The sequence below is a fragment of the Asterias rubens genome, chromosome 21 (assembly GCF_902459465.1).
Source record: "Asterias rubens chromosome 21, eAstRub1.3, whole genome shotgun sequence".
NCBI lineage: Eukaryota > Metazoa > Echinodermata > Asteroidea > Forcipulatida > Asteriidae > Asterias > Asterias rubens.
The window spans coordinates 6,298,927-6,318,971 of NC_047082.1; the positions used below are offsets into that span (position 1 = coordinate 6,298,927).

The following is a 20,045-nucleotide window of genomic DNA, read 5'->3' on the forward strand; positions in this document are numbered from 1 at the left end:
TCGTTGGTTTGGGGTTCCATACTACTCGTTGGTTTGTGGTTCCGTATTACTCGTTGGTTTGGGGTACCGTATTACTCGTTGGTTTGGGGTTCCGTATTACTCGTTGGTTTGGGGTTCCGTATTACTCGTTGGTTTGGGGTTCCATGCTACTCGTTGGTTTGGGGTTTCGTATTACTCGTTGGTCTGGGGTTTCGTACTTCTCATTGGTTTGGGGTTCCGTATCACTCATTGGTCTGGGGTTTCGTACTCCTCGTTGGTTTGGGGTTCCGTATTACTCATTGGTCTGGGGTTCCGTACTACTAGTTGGTTTGGGGTTCCGTATTACTCATTGGTCTGGGGTTTCGTACTACTCGTTGGTCTGGGGTTTCGTACTTCTCGTTGGTTTGGGGTTCCGTACTTCTAGTTGGTGTGGGGTTCCGTATTACGCGTTGGTCTTTGGTTCCATATTACTCTTTGGTTTGTGGCTCCGTATTACTCGTTGGTTTGGGGTTCCATACTACTCGTTGGTCTGGGGTACCGTATTGCTCGTTGGTTTAGGGTTCCCTATTACTCGTTGGTTTGGGGTTCCGTATTACTCGTTGGTCTGGGGTTCCGTATTACTCGTTGGTCTTGGGTTCCGTATTACTCAATGGTCTAGGGTTTCGTACTACTCGTTGGTTTGGGGTTCCATATTACTCGTTGGTCTTGGGTTCCGTACTACTCATTGGTCTGGGGTTTCGTACTACTCGTTGGTTTGGGGTTCCGTATTACTCTTTGGTTTGGGATGCTATACTACTCGATGGTTTGGGGTTCCGTATTATTACTTGTTGGTTTATGGTTACATACTACTCTTTGTTTGGGATTCAATACTGCTTGTTGGTTTGGGGTTCCGCATTACTCATTGGTCTTGAGTTCCGTACTACTCGTTGGTTTTGGGGTTCCGCATTACTCATTGGTCTGGAGTTCCATACTACTCGTTGGTTTTGGGTTCCATATAACATGTTGGTCTGGGGTTCCGTACTACAATTTGATTTGGGGTTCCGTACTACCAATTGGTTTAGGGCAGTGATTTAGCTAGGATTTGAAAAGTGGGAGTGCAAAATGAAAAACAGGGAGTGCAATATTTTTAGAGTCCAAAATTTGTGTGCGAAGCACACAACACGAGCGCGCAGCGCGAAGTCCCTTACGGCCGGGGTCCAGGGCCCGCTTCAGGGCCCTGGGAGCTCTGGGTACTTTAGAAGCTCTGTGGTGGTCTCTGATGCATTTATGACACCTATTTTTCCAGGTAGAAGTGAGCTACTTTTGTGTGATTTTTCCTTTTTTATAATAGGTTTAAGGGAAAATAAGGAATGTAAAGCTCAAACAATTTTGGGTTCGCCTGCGATTTTGTTACAATTCCGGAAAAAGAAAGGGGGAAAAAATAATAGTAATAACATTTTTTTTTTTTTTTGACGATCTTATCCCTTATTTCTGCCCTTGAAAATGCTTTTTTTTCTCACCAAAAACCATTTTTATAGGTTCTTGATTTGAAATTCGGTTGTGTAAAAGAAATTCTTTTGCAATTAAATGTTTGTGATTTTAACGATCCGTCGGCGACGCACATTTTAAAATATATATAGGCCTATATATTTGGCGAGAGCGACGTGTTTTTGTGAAAGAGGTTGTTATTCAGCATAGGGTATAACTGGAACGAGGTTGAGATTAGACCCCAACATAGAAATAGAACCAATGAAGAAAGCACGTCGTCCGGACGTACAGTGTGTTCGCTGGTTCCCAATACATCTTTCGCTGGTTGTGAGGCAATAACAGGTACCAGTTTACCATGGCCTGCCGGCGATCTCAGATTCGTGCCGCGCCGCTCATTGGTTCGTGTGCAAACCTGCACGTACACAGTACACAGTACACATGGTGCAAACACGTGCATTGTTTTTTCAGTAGACTTTCAAAAGTCTCCACACGTGTTATCTTTGCTGCACCAGCAAGCGCATTACACGCAAACATTATTGAACGTACCACTATAAACGAAGCAAGGAATGAGGCAAGTTTATACATCTGTCGCTGCTGCTGCATGCATGCGCGATGCCAGGAAGACAACAAGCCGTAAATTGGGCCAGCTGCTGGACGGCAATTTATTGTTTAGGTGCCGGTATTTCATGAACGACGTGTGGGGATCCGCGATAATAACAATTACAAAGGTAAACTTACATTGTCCGACTAGAGAAGAGGGATTAGAGAAATCCAAATGTATACCCCCAAAAACCTACCCCCCGAATTTTATTGCAAATTCACATCGAACTCGGAGACCACAATTTTGAAAGGAAAAAAACCGGAATTCCGGTTTAACCCGGAAGATTCTCAAGCCTGATATCTAGATTACACAAACGTATAATTAAATAGTGCACGGCTAGATTTACACCGCCAGGCCGTGCTTGAAAAAATAGGCCGTGATTTCACAAAACTGGCCGTGCAAAACACGGGTGCACGGCTCGCTAGCTAAAACGCTGGTTTAGGGTTCCATACTACTCGTTGGTTTGGGGTTCTGTATTACTCGTTGGGTCTCGGTCCACTGTTTGATATGAAGGATCGCATTGGTCGCCTTTTTTATCGCATTTGTTATATGGTTTCGCAAATGAAAAGTATAAGGAATGGCTCTTATAAACGAAGCAAATAAATCCAAGATTATGGTATACTGAGTCGTTATTCACCAGTCTTTTCAGAACTAACACTTCTCAATTTGCACATGGTGAAAACTGCAATTGATCAAGCTTTTAGTTATAAAAAAAAGTGGGCGAAATTTATTTGTAAACGGCACAAAAACATGCCAGTTAGTGCCACTTTATACGTTTGAGCTCGTGAAAATGCTGTTTCCAGTAAACAGGTCTACTGGAAAGGTTACAATAAAGGTCTTATAGTATGCCCGTTGAACATCCATACACGGACACGCAGTGCTGTAAAGTGGTAAACATATCGATGCTGTAGTCACGAAGCAATCCATAGAGCAAACCGTGAGCTTATAGTTTAGAGATTACAGGTGGTTGTAACCCTGAGTATAAGAAAATCAATAATGATCATTGCACAACAATAGAATACCTATAGAGGAAAGACCAGGGGTCTGTGCACAAACTGAATGGATGTAGATTGCAACAATGCGCAGCCAAACCCAGTCTGCTTTGGTTGAGCCCACTAAATACTGAGTAGGCATATTTTGGGTTTAGCGGCAAAATGCACCTGTTGGTTTTCCTTCTACTTGTGCAGTTTTTCAGTTGAACCTCCTGTCAGCATGCCCCGCCCCCCCCAGGGGTCCACTGGTCAAATTAATAATATTAATATAATAATAATAAAACATTTATATAGCGCCAAATCCATTAAAAATGCTCCCAGGCGCTTTTACAACAAGAACATTTTAACTACAAAAACTAAATAATAAAAAGGTCCAAAATTAAGATCCATAAAATATGATCATAAAACAATAAAGGTACATGTACAAGTAAAAAGATGAATATATAATTAATCAAACACATCTAGTAAACGCCACCGATGTTTTTGTTTTGATCCAGTAAAAAACACAACAATAATTATGATAATAACAATTATAAAAACCGCAACAATGATATGAGGCAGCAGGGCAGTAAGAACATAGAAAAATACTTTAAGTTAAAAATGCTTCCCTAAAAAGATGTGTCTTAAGCCCAGATTTAAAGCTGCAGAGGGAGTTTTCCTCCCTGAGACAAGCATTTAGCTGGTTCCACAGACGAGGTGCTATTGCAGAGAAAGCTCTCTGCAATATCTGAGGATGAACGTGTGGTCCTATGTGAAGTTGAGTTAACCGTCAGCAATAGTTCACAAAGATAGCCTGGAGCTAGACTGTTTAAACATTTAAAAACTAGCAGACAAATTTTATAAATTGTACGATACTTTACCGGAAGCCAGTGCAATTTTATGAGAACAGGGATAAGATCAAATTTTCTAGTACCTGTAAGAATTCTAGCTGCACAATTTTGGACACGTTGTAGAGGTGCAATCGTAGTCAGGTGCAAATTTTAGTCAGAATCAACGACCAGTCGATTTATACCCAAAATAGTATGGCTGCCTGGCTTGTGTTGTGGATTGCTTACCACTGCTACATGCAAACCTCTGAATTTCAGGATTGAAATCTGTCTGTGATTTGATGGCTGACAACAATATCGTTGAATCTTGGATAATGTTAAAGTAATTTGTTTGGTCAAAAATACTGAATTAAAAACTTGTAATGACATGCATGGTTGTTTTCTCTAGTAGTACTAAAATTAAATATTATAAGTCTTCGGTGTTCGGTATATTGGTGCATAACCCGACCGTGGAGGTAGACCTCCGTGACCCAAACAGGCACTTAAAGCCAGTGGACACTATTGGTAAAATGTCAAAGACCAGTCTTCTCACTTGCTGTATCTCAACATATGCATAAAATAACAAACCTGTGAAAATTTAAGCTCGATTGGTCGTCGGAGTTGCGAGATAACTATGAAAGAAAAAAGCACCCTTGTCACACGAAGTTGTGTGCTTTCAGATGCTTGATTTCGGGACCTCAAATTCTTGAGGTCTCGAAATCAAATTTGTGGAAAATTACTTCTTTCTCAAAAACTACTCCACTTCAGAGGGAGCTGTTTCTCACAATGTTTTATACTACCAACCTCTCCCCATTACTCGTTACCAAGTGAGGTTTTATGCTGATAATTATTTTGAGTAATTACCAATAGTGTCCACTGCCTTTAATGGCTGATGGGTGCCAAGGTAATAAGCAAGGCTAGCGTCAGACTGAAAGACATATGTACCGTAAGAATAACAGGACAATTGCACGAAAGTTTCGTGCAATTGTCCTGTTATTCTTGTTTTGTTTACCACAAGTGGATTTAGTGTTTTGTGTTTCCGAGTGTAATTTTGAAAGTACTTTGTGTAAAGAGGACCACAATGGAAGTAAATTTGTTTAGCTTTTGCGATATCCTCGACAATCTCAGAGTGTCTTTTCTGTATTTTAAAGAATTCTGTGGAGATTGTCTAATTAACAAACAAACAAACAAAAACACCTTGCAGTTAGTATATTAGTTGGTGACCTCACACTAAATACGGACCAGTGAAAAACATGGCGGACTGCTGCAGCTAACATGACTCGTCCCTGTATTGTACGATGTATAATAGTGACAAGTCCATGGTAGTACCCATTCAACACGTGACTGTACCACGCCACATTGCTCTGTTGAACCCTGGAGGTTTATTCCCACCTCCATGGTTAAACCGAAGCATTATACATGCATTCAACACCTACGAAGTTTAATTCGTTTGAAATTTGTTTGTATTCACAAGATGAATCCATATTTTGCTTATCGTGGTTTAATCGTTACATGGTTATTACTTACCGGTTCCGAACGAAAACGTCGCAGCAACTTCAGTACAGTTAACACAGCGCAAGGAAAAGGTCACAACAAGTTGTCTTTCCAACAGCTGTGTCACACAAAGGCGCACGAAGAACGTCAGATACCATACTTTTTGAAGGGGCAATCCAATTCAAGGACACGCGAACCAGGATACGAGGTCACTGTATTAATATATGGGGCGGGGCATAGAAAAGCTTGGACATCTGACGTCACACTTCGAGGCTCGTGATTAAAATATCATTATTATGGATGTACATTGTAAGGTAATACATGTATGTACTGTATACATGTATGTTGTATCAATGACATTGCTGCTTCCGTAAAACCAATACATTACATGTTTTTTAAGAGGCAGCTCTGACACGATACTGTAGTCTTGTTTGGCGACGCTGTTTGTTTGTATTTTTCACCGGTAGATGGCGCACAACGACTGTTGAATACATTAATACGTGGAATAGCAAAAAATTACCCTTAGTTTGAGTGGGGAAATGTGCAATTTTTGATATTAAAGACAGTTGGCACTATTGGTAATTACTAACAAATAATTATTAGCATAACACCTTACTTGGTAACGAGTATGGGGAGAGGTTGACAGTCAAAATAAATGTGAGAAATGGAAGTAATTTTCCACGAATTTGATTTCGAGACCTCAGATTTAGAATTTTTGAGGTCTTGAAATTCAAGCGTCTGAAAGCACAAACTTTGTTTAAGGGTGTTTTTTTCTTTCTTCATTATTATCTCGCAACTTCGACGACCGATTGAGCTCAAATGTTCACAGGTTTGAAATGTTATGCATATGTTGAGATACACCAACTATGAAGGCTAGTCTTTGACAATTACCAGTGTCCAGTGTCTTTAATAGCGTCGTGATGAAATCAAATAAATTTGGCTAACATTGGCAAGGGGAACCTTAACTACTAAATGTTATCAAACAAAAAGATACTTTGAAGTGTGCCATTTAAAAACTCGAACAGAGGTTGACAAAATAGTGTGCGTACAACAACAAGTCTACATTAACCAGAAGCATTCTGAAATGTGTATACATGTGAAGAACATAATTACATTTTATTCAAAGAATTACAGGTTGTTGTGCACACAGTATATGATTTTGTTGTGACACTAGGATCCGGGAAACAAAGTCATCTCTTTGGACAGTTGGAACAATAATTGTACCCCAATGGTCCTAGCTCTATGCCCAAACAAAGTCAATTACAATCTGCCTTCCGATAGCGCAAAGGTTGGTCCAAAAAATTGTTTTGAGATGGACTCTCCAGCATGTAAACTTTTTCCTTGGAGGCTCGGAGGGTTAAATTAACAAATATAGCCAACCAATGTGTAAAGAATCCTCATTGAAGTCGGAGTTTAAATTTTGAAGGATTAACAGCTACAAACAAACAAACAATCTTTGTATGCAGTTGAAGGACATTGTGATCAGGGTTAATGGTCTGTAAGACCTTTCTCGGACAAGCAAAATTGTCGTTTTTGCTTTCGTTGTTTTCCTGCAACGTGAGCAACTGAGCCAAAAGTTTCACAGATTTGTTGTTTTAAGCATAATGATGGAATACACCGAGGTATTTGACAATTATCAGTTCATACACAAATAGTTAGGTTTGTTTGAGAATTGTATGTTCTTCAAACCAACGAAAGCAAAACCGACAATTTTACCTGTCCGAGAAAGGTCTTATTCCCTGGGTCGACCCCGGTCTGCCCCGGTACGTTCGAATAGCTTTGATGGGGCTCACCCGGGCCAGCCCCCAGTGCCCTGCTTGTTGAGTAGGTCATTTGGGGTGACCTGGGGTGCATGCCGTCACAACGAGAGGGTCAGTGTGGTCGTTCGATTAGCTCTTGTCAGGGGCTCACCCGAGTGAGTACCGCGAGGTCGACCCAGAGAAGCTTATTATCGAACTCACCCTATATATTGGGTGCGTTCGTTTAGCTTCCCTGGGTCGACCCCGGTGTGTGAATGGTTTTTTTTTCCAGGACGAACGTGTGCAGATAATTACCCACGTTCGTCCTGGAAAAAAAAAACGCCACACACCGGGGTCGACCCAGGGAAGCTATACGAACGCACCCATAATATGACCTAGGTGAGCCCCCTTGAGTGACGTCAAAAGCTATTCGAACGCACTGGGGCAGACCGGGAATGACCCAGGGAAGCTAAACGAACGCACACTGTAAAGGTAATTTATTCAATTGATCTCAGCTGGACCATGATGGCGCACTTCTGACAGTATTGCCACTCGAAGAGAATACCTTTCCCAAACCTAGTCTTGGGCGCCGGATTTGGCTTTAGTATACGTTTAATGTTCGAAACAACTTTAGACAGAGCCGACAGACTGCATATTTAATACAGTTATTCTTTAATATAATCCTCAGCACAGGCACTTCACTTAAATGTTAAAACTAATCCTAATCCCACTAACTTTACTCTAAATGTTTATACTGTCCTTATGCATTGACTTCATCCATAAAGAGTTAAACATTGTGATGAGTTTATGGATGTGCTGTCACATTTTAGCCGAGGGCACTTTACTGACAAGATGTCGTATGAAGTTCTGTTAATTACTTTATACATTGGAAAATCCAACTTGCAGACAAAGCAATTTTCAAGAAAATCAATTACTTTCTAAAATTATAAAAAACAGCTTGTTATACAAAAAGCGTTTCTTGACTTATTACCACGTGACAAAAATCTAAGTTCACATTGCGCAGAAGTATGTGTTCACACCACAAAATGGCAATGTATTGGTTTGCGATTATTTAATTCAAGTTACATGTAAAGATTGGTGAGCGGCGGTATATTCTCATGTATGAGACTTGACATCGTCTATGTTGCCTTCATATTATTGTTGTTTAGCTATTTTGCCTTAAAGTCACCTGGAATGTCAAAATAAAGCCTGCCGTCGATTTCACAAAGAGTTAGGACTCGTCTTATCTCGAGTTAGGACGAGTAACTCGTCCTAACTTAGGATTAATTTTAAGGTCTGGGTGCTACAGTGCAGGGTTGGGACTCGTCCTAAGTCCTAAGATGTGTCTCTAATAATGTGTTTTGATGAGTGGAATGTGAATAAACAGTTAACTAAGGTTCTAAAAAATTAGTTCTTATCTTATTTACAAATTTAAGAGCAGGCCCCGACCCGAGAAGAAATGGTTTCATTGTTACTGAGCATATACTGTTATAATTGAAAAAATAAAATAAAAATCAATTTCCAGGTGACTTTAAGGTGACTTTAAAAGTAATATTCACTGTTAATTTTAAAGACGGTGTGACGTCCGAAAATGGCATAACATTGGTTGCTACTGCTATAGTAAAGGAGGGAAATTATTTTGGGGATTGTGGAGGGCAGTAAATTTAAAATTAGACATCACCACAACTTATTCTGCTTCGCTGATAATCACTAATCATATCTGTGGAGTTATTAAATAATCTAGCAATCCATTCTCAATTCATTATGTTGTCAATTCGGCCGTTTCTCCAGCGGTTTGTTCTTTTGTATGTTGTCAGTTGTTGAAATAATAACAAGAACTATCCATCGGGATATCCTTTTTATCAGCTTCCTCACAATGACGTCATTGATTTGGCAGAGCTGCTCTTTGCTGCTGCGTCCAAGTCGTACATTGAAGGAGCGGCATCTAGGCTCATCCCGGCACGCTGAGCCACACGCAACCACGCCCTTGATCGGTACCTACTCGATGACATGACCGGTCAGGCAGTGGGATGCGAAGCGGCCGTTGGTGTCTGCTTGCAGGCAGTGCAGACGGATATGCGGGGTGGTTGGTGCGACGGCAGGTCGCTGGCAGACCACGTATTTTGGCCAGATACAAGTATTATCACTCCAGCGACCATTGAAATCAGGATTCATGAACGCGCAATCTTCACCCCCTGCATTGTTGGGTTCTCCTGGATACCAGTTGAAGAAACTACATTCTTCACCCCCGTCACCAGGCTGCAACCACTTGCCTTCTTCCTCCTTGTCAGTACAGCCGATATAAACTGCTTCTGAATCAACTGCATTGACCAACTCCCAGATAAATAGATGCTCTTGGAGTGAAGTAGGGACTGCCACACGGCTTCTCATGTCGGTACATGTGATGTCTGCGTCATCAAAAGTCATTCTCTCCATCACTGACTTGTAGCATGACTCGCCAAATATAACCCACTCGGAGGGGCAGATCAAATCTTCATTGCAGCTCGATACCAAGAAATAAAAGGCAACTGCGAAAAGTAAAACTAAAGTTTTCATGATTGACAATAAAGGAGAAATTTTGCAGGCAACGCTAGAAAACTCCAACTTGCATGAACAACGCTTTGCCTACTCTGGTATCAACAGGTAAACAGTTGACTTAAATAAAACAATTAAGCATCTGAGGTTTTCAAATCTCAGCGTCACGTTGCTATGGTGATCCAATTGTATTATTTTCCAGCAGTTCTGATCCTAATCTGTCGATTCAAAGGCAGGATACTCAAAAAAGGTTACTCAAAAAGAAATTACGTATTTGTAATCGTATTTGCACAATCATCATTGTGTATCGCATCGCAGAGACGTGTGGACGCATTGATAGAAGAGATCGATACAACCAAACCCAAGACCAAGTGCTCGATCGTATTAAAAATTAAAAATTTAAAATACGTCTCCGAGGTAAACGAATACGTTCCTTAAGTCATTGGTTCTCAATACATGCCACTTCATCCTCTGGGTTTAATAAACACTCCATCCAACCAACCTGTACAGTGTCATAACTCGACATTTCCATTGGGATTGGGACTGGGTCTGGGGAACGGGGTAGTGGAACCCGCAGTGCCCCAGTGGCTTAGCATTTGCATGTTTGGAGGTATAAATCAGGCAGTGGTGCCAACGGCAAGCTCATCCTCTTTGCAGCACCATTACCAGTGTGGAAGCTACAACTGGTAATTTTTAAAGGCCAAGCAAGTTATAAGGAACGACTTAAGTGGGCCAGCATTCCCATTCAATCCTCAACCTTTGCCAAATTTCAATGGTCTCACATTGTTTTTGTCTTCCCCTTAATAAAAAAAATAAGTTAGGTCCCTTTTCCGGCCATGTGTCCATCTCCAATGTTTACCTTTTGGCTTGGTGCCGTAACGTTTTGCCTATATTCATATCAATTGATTCACCACATTTCGTTCTCTGTTGGGCACTCAATAAATGATTTCATAAAATGGCTACAATTAGCAGACATTTATTATTTACGACAATTGCTGATACAGTTCAAATTCAAGATTGTTATAAGTTACAAAAAGTTAAACTGAACATAGTAGGCCTATATCTAAAACAAAATCATTACAAACGGTTCTGAATTGAAATTTAGCATTTTTTTTAATGAAGAGGGAGGGCATAATGTGATGACGTTAACGTTCATTTGGTTAGTGGACATCACCTGGTAACCACTGTTAAGTGAAGTGGTGACGTTAACGTTCATTTGGTTAGTGGACATCACCTGGTAACCACTGTTAAGTGAAGTGGTGACGTTAACGTTCATTTGGTTAGTGGACATCACCTGGTAACCACTGTTAAGTGAAGTGGTGACGTTAACGTTCATTTGGTTAGTGGACATCACCTGGTAACCACTGTTAAGTGAAGTGGTGACGTTAACGTTCATTTGGTTAGTGGACATCACCTGGTAACCACTGTTAAGTGAAGTGGTGACGTTAACGTTTATTTGGTTAGTGGACATCACCTGGTAACCACTGTTAAGTAAAGTGGTGACGTTAACGTTCATTTGGTTAGTGGACATCACCTGGTAACCACTGTTAAGTGAAGTGGTGACGTTAACGTTCATTTGGTTAGTGGACATCACCTGGTAACCACTGTTAAGTGAAGTGGTGACGTTAACGTTCATTTGGTTAGTGGACATCACCTGGTAACCACTGTTAAGTGAAGTGGTGACGTTAACGTTCATTTGGTTAGTGGACATCACCTGGTAACCACTGTTAAGTGAAGTGGTGACGTTAACGTTCATTTGGTTAGTGGACATCACCTGGTAACCACTGTTAAGTGAAGTGGTGACGTTAACGTTCATTTGGTAAGTGGACATCACCTGGTAACCACTGTTAAGTGAAGTGATTGCTTGTTAAAATTGTCACTTCCATACAAATGATGTGTGTCAAAAAAACACTACCGACAAACGGCTTTATAAAACTGGGGCGTAGGCTTAAACCCTTGGTAAATGCATTGAAATTGTGTATACAGCATTCCTAAAAAATAATGCAACAAAATATGTTTTCTGAGTGTTTTAATATAACCATCAATTTCATCGTTAATTCAGATTCGTTTTCAGTACAACAATTTTCTTTCAAGTACTCCTGTGTTGCATTTGAATTAATACATTATTTTTGAAGGCATATCAAATAAATGCATAAGCTTATTTTATTTTTGCATAATAATATACATACAATTAAAGAAAACGTTCTGCACAGTGATCGAAATACTCACATGATAACTTTCAGTCAAATCAAGGATAAAGTTATGAAAACAGACAGTATGATATGTTTCATAATAATAAACTAAATACATGTATATTCTTTAAATGTTATTCATTCTTTAAAAATGCTAAAATTAAACAAAATTAAAATTAGTCTTTTAATTTACTTCCAACAATTAAATCCACACAAAGTGTAATGCATGAGAATTGCAAGACACAGCTATTTACAAATTAATTTGTTTGATTAAATAGTAGGCCTAAAGTCTATGTGTCCTACTTTCTAAAAGCAAAAATTAATCAATGCAAATACAGTTAGAGTCTGATAGAATGATTGTACATTCAGTTGCGTTATTCTGCTCACGCGTAGAGTTCCTGAGTTTGACCTCATTGGTATTCAGGTCAGATACAGAACATATCTCAAGAAGGGTGTGCCAAAAGCAGCAAATTATTACGCAGCTCGGATCCTAAAATATAAATCTTTGAATTGTTCATCCGAGTCAGAGTAGGCCCAACTACAAAGAAAAATGTGGATATTTATTTCAGATTATTTTATTCAAATGTACACAAAATAAATTAAATCAGACCCTGTAGTGAGTTAAAAACAAACTGAAACAATAATTTTATTCTCAAAATTGTCAAGAATTGTTTTGTCTAACCATTGTGCCAATTGACAAGTAACAGAGTGCACCGTTTCTGTCAGACGACGTCCCCCGATAGCAAATATACATATCCAGTTATTAAATGAAACCAGTCGAAACAATATCATCTTCCCAAAAACTCAAATACTTTTCGGATAAATAAGACACTTTTTATTAACAATAACAAAAGTACGATCGTCTTACAAAGTAGACCACTTTCTATCATTCCTTGACCGATCGTTATGGTACCAGCTTCCACAAGGAACCAGTTGATGGGGGGGGGGGGGGTCTAAAGGTTTGCGTACAAAGCGTTAACGCCCAAATACATCTGTAAGGCCTCGTATATAAACTCGTACTGCTCCTGAACGAAACGAAAAAGAGAGAAAAGAAAAAATAATACCCTGAACTAGAGGTACATATACAATTTTTGTTTACTACAAAAACAAGGTGTTCGTGGTGAGTGAGTGAATGAATTGGTGACAACATTTTACCTCATCAATCCAATGACTGGTTACGGAGTTATGATTTTTTTACAAATTAAACACCAACTTCCGGTTTGCATTGGAGAAAAGGTCAAATAGGGGTTACTTTTTATGTAGCGCGTGATAAGTTTATTAAGACCTTTTAAATGATGGATGGGTTGTAAAAATCCAATATTTGGTTTAGAAGTTATGGTTTGTTCAAATATAAAGTTTCAACTTCCGTTTTGAACCGGAAGGTACTGTCAAATGAGGTCACACTTGGTAGCGTTGGTGATGTCTTTTGAGTTCTATCTTTTGACGTATAGATGATAAAAATCAAATCATGTGGTTTAGGATTTTTTTATTTTTCAAACATTATATATCAATTTCCAACTTTAACTGGAAGTCAAGGTCAAACAGGGTCGCATATTGTATAGCACGTGATAAGTCTATTAAGACCTTTCAGATGATGCATAGATTGAAAAAATCCAATGTATGGTTCAGATGTTATGATTTTTTTTCAAATATTAAACATCCGGTTTGAACCGGAAGACAATTTTGTCAGGTCACAAATTATAGCGTTAGTAATGTTTTTCAAAGCCTTATCTGACGACGTTCAGATAATAAACAACTAATTTCTGGTTCTGGGGTAATATTTTTTCAAATAATTAACTGCATCTTCCTGTTTAACTGGAGGTCAAGGTTTAATAGTCAATGTTGTGTATCGTTTCTTAAGTTGTTACATACCTACCCAATGACGTATAAATATATAAAAAATCAAATGTGTGGTTGTGAAATTATTTTTCTTTGACCAATTATTTTCAACCTCTGGTTTGAACAAGAAGCCAAGTTTAAACTGATTTCATTTGTGTAGATCCTGACTAGTTCATTAAAACCTTTCAGCTGATGTATGACTTGTAAACATTTTATAATTATGTGATGGACTATCTGAAGGTGTATAATGTATCTTATAACATCAATGCATATGTATTCCTACTTGTAGTTTTGGTGCGAGACGTTGTTCATTATTACTCAACTACTGCGATTCACCGCGATTCACTCAGCGCTCGATGTTACTAAAAACGTTACAGCGCCCTCTTTCGCTGGACTAAAGAGAGCACTTTTGGGAATTCCCGCGCTTGCACTGCATAGCGTACATAGCGTGCGTTGTTGATCAAAATGGGGTAAACGCGTGGGTCAACAGGTGCTTTGACGTCCCTTTTCGACTGATGTAAACGTCCAAATTTTGTTATTTCTGTGCAAAAGATTGAGCGGGATTGTTGTTTTACAATCTGAAACAAAAATTACGTTGAAATGATCAGTAGTTTTAAAAACATGAATACGATAAGATTTTATGAAATTTTCAAATTTTGTTTTGCACTAGAAGTATTAAAAATATTTTACGTGTTCTGTGAAGCATTTGTCCAACTTTTAATGATCTATCCGATGATGTGTAGATTGTCAAAATCCGATTCATAGTTTTTGAGTTATGATTTTTACAAATATTAAACTTTGATCTAACGTAATTCAATTCCCGATGACGTCATAATGACGTAATTAAGTATGTGTTGTCTTGATACTGAGGTTCAACTATCTGTTGAGTTTCAACATTCCATTCAATCTCAATCTTGAGTTATTCCGTAGAAAAGCTCGAAAGTTGTTTTTTGACGAAAAAAACCCGAAGGTGAACTTCGACCCAGGGTAACGACCCGGATGCTAAGGTCGTACGATTTTGGCGTTAACTTTTCAAATGTTGCCCCAGTCTTGGTCTATGAGATGCGAAAACCTTGAACATCATAGCTTTCATATTCGTTGAGACTTTAAAAACCCTGTAATTTGACACCTAATGACGTCATCATGACGTAATGAAAACTGTGCCGTCTTCGTATTGAGGTTCAATTGTCTGGTGAGTTTCAAGGTTCAGTTTGGCTTGAATCTTGAGTTATGCTGTAGATAAGAGTTGACGGGAAGAAGAAGGAAGATGGAGAAGAGAAAAAAAACAGAGCAATAACAATAGGTGTTCGTGCATCAGCACGAACACCTAAAAAAGAATATTTCCATCAGACTGTGCACACTTTTTGATAATGAGTTTACATGCATTGACCTTATCTAGAAAATATGGGTACTGTTGCCTTTTGAGATCATGTAGCCTGCTCGGATCAGGCTGACACACCCGCTTTAAGAACAATCTTAGCTCAGTGTATAATTTGTGTTTTGCTGTTTAGCAGAAAATGTTGCTTAATTACTTACTGCTAAGCCGCAAATACAGGGATACCAGTTAAGAGGGTACATATGCAAAAACTGAACTTTGGGAGGTAACCATTTTCCGATAAGCAAAATTGGCCAATGGTGTCCGTAGGCTGCCAGATGCGTTTGAGGAACAGAGACTGGCCGCATATGGAAAACTCGGCTGCCAAAGTATACCAGAGTAAACTCGGCATAATGTCCTAACGGTTAAGTCAGCTTATCTATAAGTACACTCAAAGCACACTCTGCTCCCCTAAGATGCAATGTTCGAATGGTAAACTCAGCTTACATGTGACTGCACCAATTTATGCAGTACACTTTGCTCGTCATGATGCAATGTTCGAATGGTAAACTCAGCTTACCTGTGACTGCACCAATCCATGAAGTACACTTTGCTCGTCATGATGCAATGTCCTAATGGTAAAGTCAGCTTACCTGTGACTGCACCAATCGATAAAGTACATTTTGCAATAATGAGACGATGCCCCAATGGTAAGTCAGCTTACCTGTGACTGCACCAATCGATGAAGTACACTTTGCCATATGAGACGATGCCCCAATGGTAAAGTCAGCTTACCTGTGACTGCACCAATCCATGAAGTACACTTTGCCATATGAGACGATGCCCCAATAGTAAAGTCAACTTACCTGTGACTGCACCACTCCATGAAGTACACTTTGCCATATGAGACGATGCCCCAATAGTAAAGTCAACTTACCTGTGACTGCACCAATCCATGACAAGAGACTCTGAGTTTCTGGACTGTCTGGAAGACATCCACTTTATTTTCAACTTCTAGTCTCTCTATGACGTTAAGGAGGGCACAGAATGTTCCACTGACGCCCTCACCATCACTGTTAAGAACAAAACCATTACATCATTCGAAAGAGGTGTACACAGATGATTGGGGTTTTCTAAAACGCAAATAAAACTATCAGCCTCTATCTTATTCTTACTGTAAATTTTATTGTGTTTTCTTTTCTGATTAAATCTGGATCATGAATAAGAAGTTACTGTTTATTTTCAATTGGAACTTTACGAACCAATAACAATTAGGATTACAAGTTGTTGCTTTGATTCCGAATATATCAATAAAAGGATTGGACTGATGTGATCGACGTTTAAAGGAGGTGATGTGGTTGAAAAATAGTTGAAAAATTAACAAGTTACTCTCTCAGCCCACCACATTTTCCCAAATTCATTTTTATGGGTTCTTGTAGTATGCATTACATTTGTAAAAGAAAGGACACAAAATCTCTAATATGTTTGAAACTTAACGAGTTGTTGGATTGTGTTTTTCTTTAAAACTAGCGGAAGAAAATGACCAAACATCATACATGCACTGAATTGTAATTCGGTCATCCTTATGCTCGAGTTGCCACTCTTTAACGGCTGTAACCAATTCCACGATGGATTTGGGTGATGATGGTATTCCACCTACGGGCCAGTTCAGGAGTTGAAGGTGGCAAATCAGACGGGATTCCTGTGTATCAATGGCAAGAATGAAACCAAATCTTAAAAACTTCTGCAATTAGAAAGTCAGTCAGTGCAAACACACTGTATCCTGTTTGTGTAATGTGTATATGCCGTTGTAGCCATGCCTCAAATGATTCATGTAACATTAGTTTCAGTAGGTATAACAGTTCTGCCATTTAAGCAAGCACAGACCTGTAGTGAACTCGTTTTCTTTCTAAAAAACAACTTTTTGCACTGATATGAACATTAATTTGTACAGTTAACAGTGGAAAATCTTAAAAACTATTGGAAACTTTCGAAGGGACACTTAGCCTTGCTCAAGGCAATCGCATTGTTCAGTCCGAAAAAAAACCGCCGTAAACCCACAAAATACACACTCTGCGTAATTGAGTACCGCATCGCACGACCCACCCGCATACAGAGGCGTGGCGCAAATAAAATAAAATTAAACAAAGATAATTCAAACAAATCCATTGCCTTGCTCGAGGCTAGACAAGGCAAAATGCAACAGCGAGAGGCCTTTAATTCCATTGCCTTGCTCGAAGCTAAACAAGGCAAAATGCAACAGCGAGAGGCCTTTAATTCCAGTGTTTTTTAAGTAATTATTCAAACCGTATAATTTGTATATCCAAGCATGGTACGCTGTGGGAGTACATTTTCCAGGGAAGTTTTAAAAGCCACCACTTCTTACTCCATGTCTGAATAAGTGGCTACGACTTGGTCGTTTAACCTGCACATCACAAAATTAGGTACCCCTTATAATTAGTAACATCATCGGCAACAGCCAGAACCACAGTGATAAACTCTTACAGTATTAAGCCATAACTGAAGTACTGGCTGCGGCTATGGCTTCATCTTTATCTGAGCATGTGATTGAGCATAGGATTCATACAGCAACCCCATTTGCAACAGCCACAGCCGCAGTGACCAGTTGAGACAGCCTTAAGCCATATCTTAAGTAGAGGTTGAGGCTACCGCTTAATCTTTACCTGAGCATACACTGAAGCTAGGATACCCATAGCAACACCACTAGCGACAGCCACATCCGCAGTGACCAGTTGAGACAGCCTTAAGCCATATCTTAAGTAGAGGTTGAGGCTACCGCTTAATCTTTACCTGAGCATACACTGAAGCTAGGATACCCATAGCAACACCATTAGCAACAGCCACATCCGCAGTGACCAGTTGAGACAGCCTTAAGCCATATCTTATTAAATAGAGGTTGCGGCTACCGCTCAATCATTACCTGAACATGCACTAAAGCATAAGATACCCATAACAACACCATTAGCAACAGCCAAAGTCGCAGCCGCAGTAACTTATCTAGACAGCCTTGGTTTGACACAATGCACGGTTTTAAAGAATTATTCTAGCTTGATACCTGATTATCCTTGTTGGCCAGGTATAGGTAGCGTATGATGATGTTTGGTCCCACTTTATCGGTAGACTGTAGAGTAACTGTCAGATTGCCATATGATGCAGAGTCTCTCTCTGGCCAATACTTGACACACGTATGTGGGAAGGAAAACAAGTAGAGATAATGATTAAGATATAAACATGCGCAAAACAAATGAGTTTTTAAAAGTAAAAATGTTCTTATAAAATACAGTAGACTTTCGAAATTAATTTTCCAAGCAACACTTTTATGATCCAGTAATCCATCATTTCATATTGATCAGCCTTTGTCACCACTTTGGTCCTAATGGTTCACAGCCACCTACTTTTTCTGGATCATTCCCTTAATCCCTTTACCCTCTGTTATTTTTCTATAAATGGATATGTATTTGTTCGTACTTATTTATGCCATTATTATGAGTAGGGTAGATGGCCTTAGCTTTCGGTCCAAACCAGGGTTTGGTCTGAGTCTCTCCCACACATTGTAGCCCACATCTCTTACATGGTATGACATAAACTACTTTGGGTGTGCTACATTGGGAGTCGGTATTAAATGTAGATATTTTTAATGATCAAATTAATTTCAATTTGTTTTTAAGTACAACTACTTCTACTCACGTGGTCTTTTTTCTCTAGTGTATTCAACATGACGATACAAGTTGACTTGTAGTCATATACCATTCTCCACATGTCACTGATGGTGTGGGATAAGGGCATTGAGGTAGTAACGTACTGTCCCTTGTAGCTAGGACTCTTTCAAATTGGAAGACAAAGTTGTTACGATTCAAGCCCAGCTTTTACGGAGAGTGTATCATTGTTTTCCAAAAAAAATACAAACATTATTAATTTCAGATGTGAACATTTCTCTGAGGATTGGTTCCGGTATGCTTTTTAAAACCAGTCAGCTTTCATATGAAAATAAAACTGTGGAGAATTGCTACTGGTATGACTTTTCAGTGACCTTGAAGATCGAAATATTTCTCTAGTGGTTGAGTTTTTAAGAAGGAACAACAAAAATCACCCAAGTATGTTACCTACATTGAGGAAGCAGGCATTGATGTGGTTGTTGTATCCATGTTTTCCTGATGTCATCAACTGAGGTCGGTACAGATCAACTTAAAAAATATAAAGTTGATGACATTAATTTCACCGTTTGGTGCTTCACTAGATCCTTCAGTGAGGCCTACATATATCATGCCTTGAGCTGGTTCAACCAAGCTTTAAATTGGTGACAGTGTGGTTGAAAAAGATATCCCGCCACCCTGGCGTAGGTTTTATAGCAACACCTTTTAAAGTGTTAATAAATACTGCTGGGAGAATAACTTTAGTTTGTTTCAGTTTGGTAGATAAAGAAAGCTGCTTTGCTATTATAAACAGCACAACCTTTCCTTGAGAGGTCACTATAAAATGAATCAAACCTCACCTGGTAGTTTGCCTGGAAATCTATTTTTCTTAACGTTGTCTGGTAGCCAACCTCCTTTAAATATGTCAGGGTTCGGAATGTTGGTGACCAAGTTTAGATTCTGTATCAAGACAACCAGAATGATTCGGTTATTATGTAATGCATCTTACCACATGACTATTAGAGATGGGTTTGTTGGAAAAACTGTGCAGCACTTTCTCTTAAAATTTTGCGCCTCGATTGACGCCACGAACAGCACCCTCTCGGCTCGGGGTCTACTCTCAAATTTGTAAATAAGATAAAAAAAATTTTTAGAACCGTAGTTAACAGTTCATACACAAACCACTCATCAAAACACAAATATTCGTGACAAGCGCTTTATTTTGACAAAATACCACTTCCAGGTGACTTTACAATTGTGCAAGCATACATCAATGCATCATGGCATTTCGTGAATTTCCTATTAGCCAAATTAAATCTCTGAACATCCTCTCTTTGTATAGTGGTTTTACTGTGACTTTAATCGGTCATTTACGTAAATGGATTATAAGCATTCTTGAAGTTTCCCCAGACAACTGTTATGCCCAGGCTACT

General features: G+C 39.3%; 3 protein-coding genes across 6 annotated transcripts in view; all 3 read right to left on the reverse strand.

The window, feature by feature from the left end:
• The window catches only part of LOC117304533 (sodium-coupled monocarboxylate transporter 1-like), a 54,144-nt gene extending 48,628 nt beyond the window's left edge, over window positions 1-5,516 (reverse strand). Inside the window, exon 1 of the mRNA XM_033789051.1 lies at window positions 5,373-5,516. The gene's annotated coding sequence lies outside the window, so the exon portion shown is untranslated. The remainder of the gene's footprint in view (window positions 1-5,372) is intronic.
• Window positions 5,517-9,018: 3,502 nt separating this feature from the next.
• Window positions 9,019-9,514, reverse strand: LOC117304785 (pulmonary surfactant-associated protein D-like). The gene has a single exon (XM_033789393.1). It carries the CDS (start codon window positions 9,512-9,514, stop codon window positions 9,077-9,079), a length of 438 nt encoding a protein of 145 aa, XP_033645284.1. The 3' UTR covers window positions 9,019-9,076.
• A 1,059-nt stretch (window positions 9,515-10,573) lies between these two features.
• LOC117304455 (receptor-type tyrosine-protein phosphatase T-like) overlaps window positions 10,574-20,045 on the reverse strand; it is a 51,414-nt gene continuing 41,942 nt past the window's right edge. For 3 of the 4 annotated variants that reach the window (XM_033788924.1, XM_033788923.1, XM_033788922.1), the window contains exons 19-25: window positions 19,473-19,572; window positions 19,088-19,164; window positions 18,668-18,802; window positions 18,036-18,155; window positions 16,516-16,661; window positions 15,897-16,032; window positions 10,574-12,830 (exon numbers count right to left, since the gene is read on the reverse strand). In XM_033788924.1, the coding sequence (XP_033644815.1) occupies window positions 12,759-12,830; window positions 15,897-16,032; window positions 16,516-16,661; window positions 18,036-18,155; window positions 18,668-18,802; window positions 19,088-19,164; window positions 19,473-19,572 (786 nt within the window). In that variant the 3' untranslated portion in view covers window positions 10,574-12,758. Of the gene's footprint in view, window positions 12,831-15,896; window positions 16,033-16,515; window positions 16,662-18,035; window positions 18,156-18,667; window positions 18,803-19,087; window positions 19,165-19,472; window positions 19,573-20,045 lie in introns of those variants that run through there. The other variant, XM_033788925.1, reaches the window with a different exon arrangement.

Coding starts and splice junctions, on each gene's coding strand:
- LOC117304785 (XM_033789393.1), bottom strand. CDS start 9,514: ATGGAGAGAATGACTTTTGATGACGCAGACATCACATGTACCGACATG.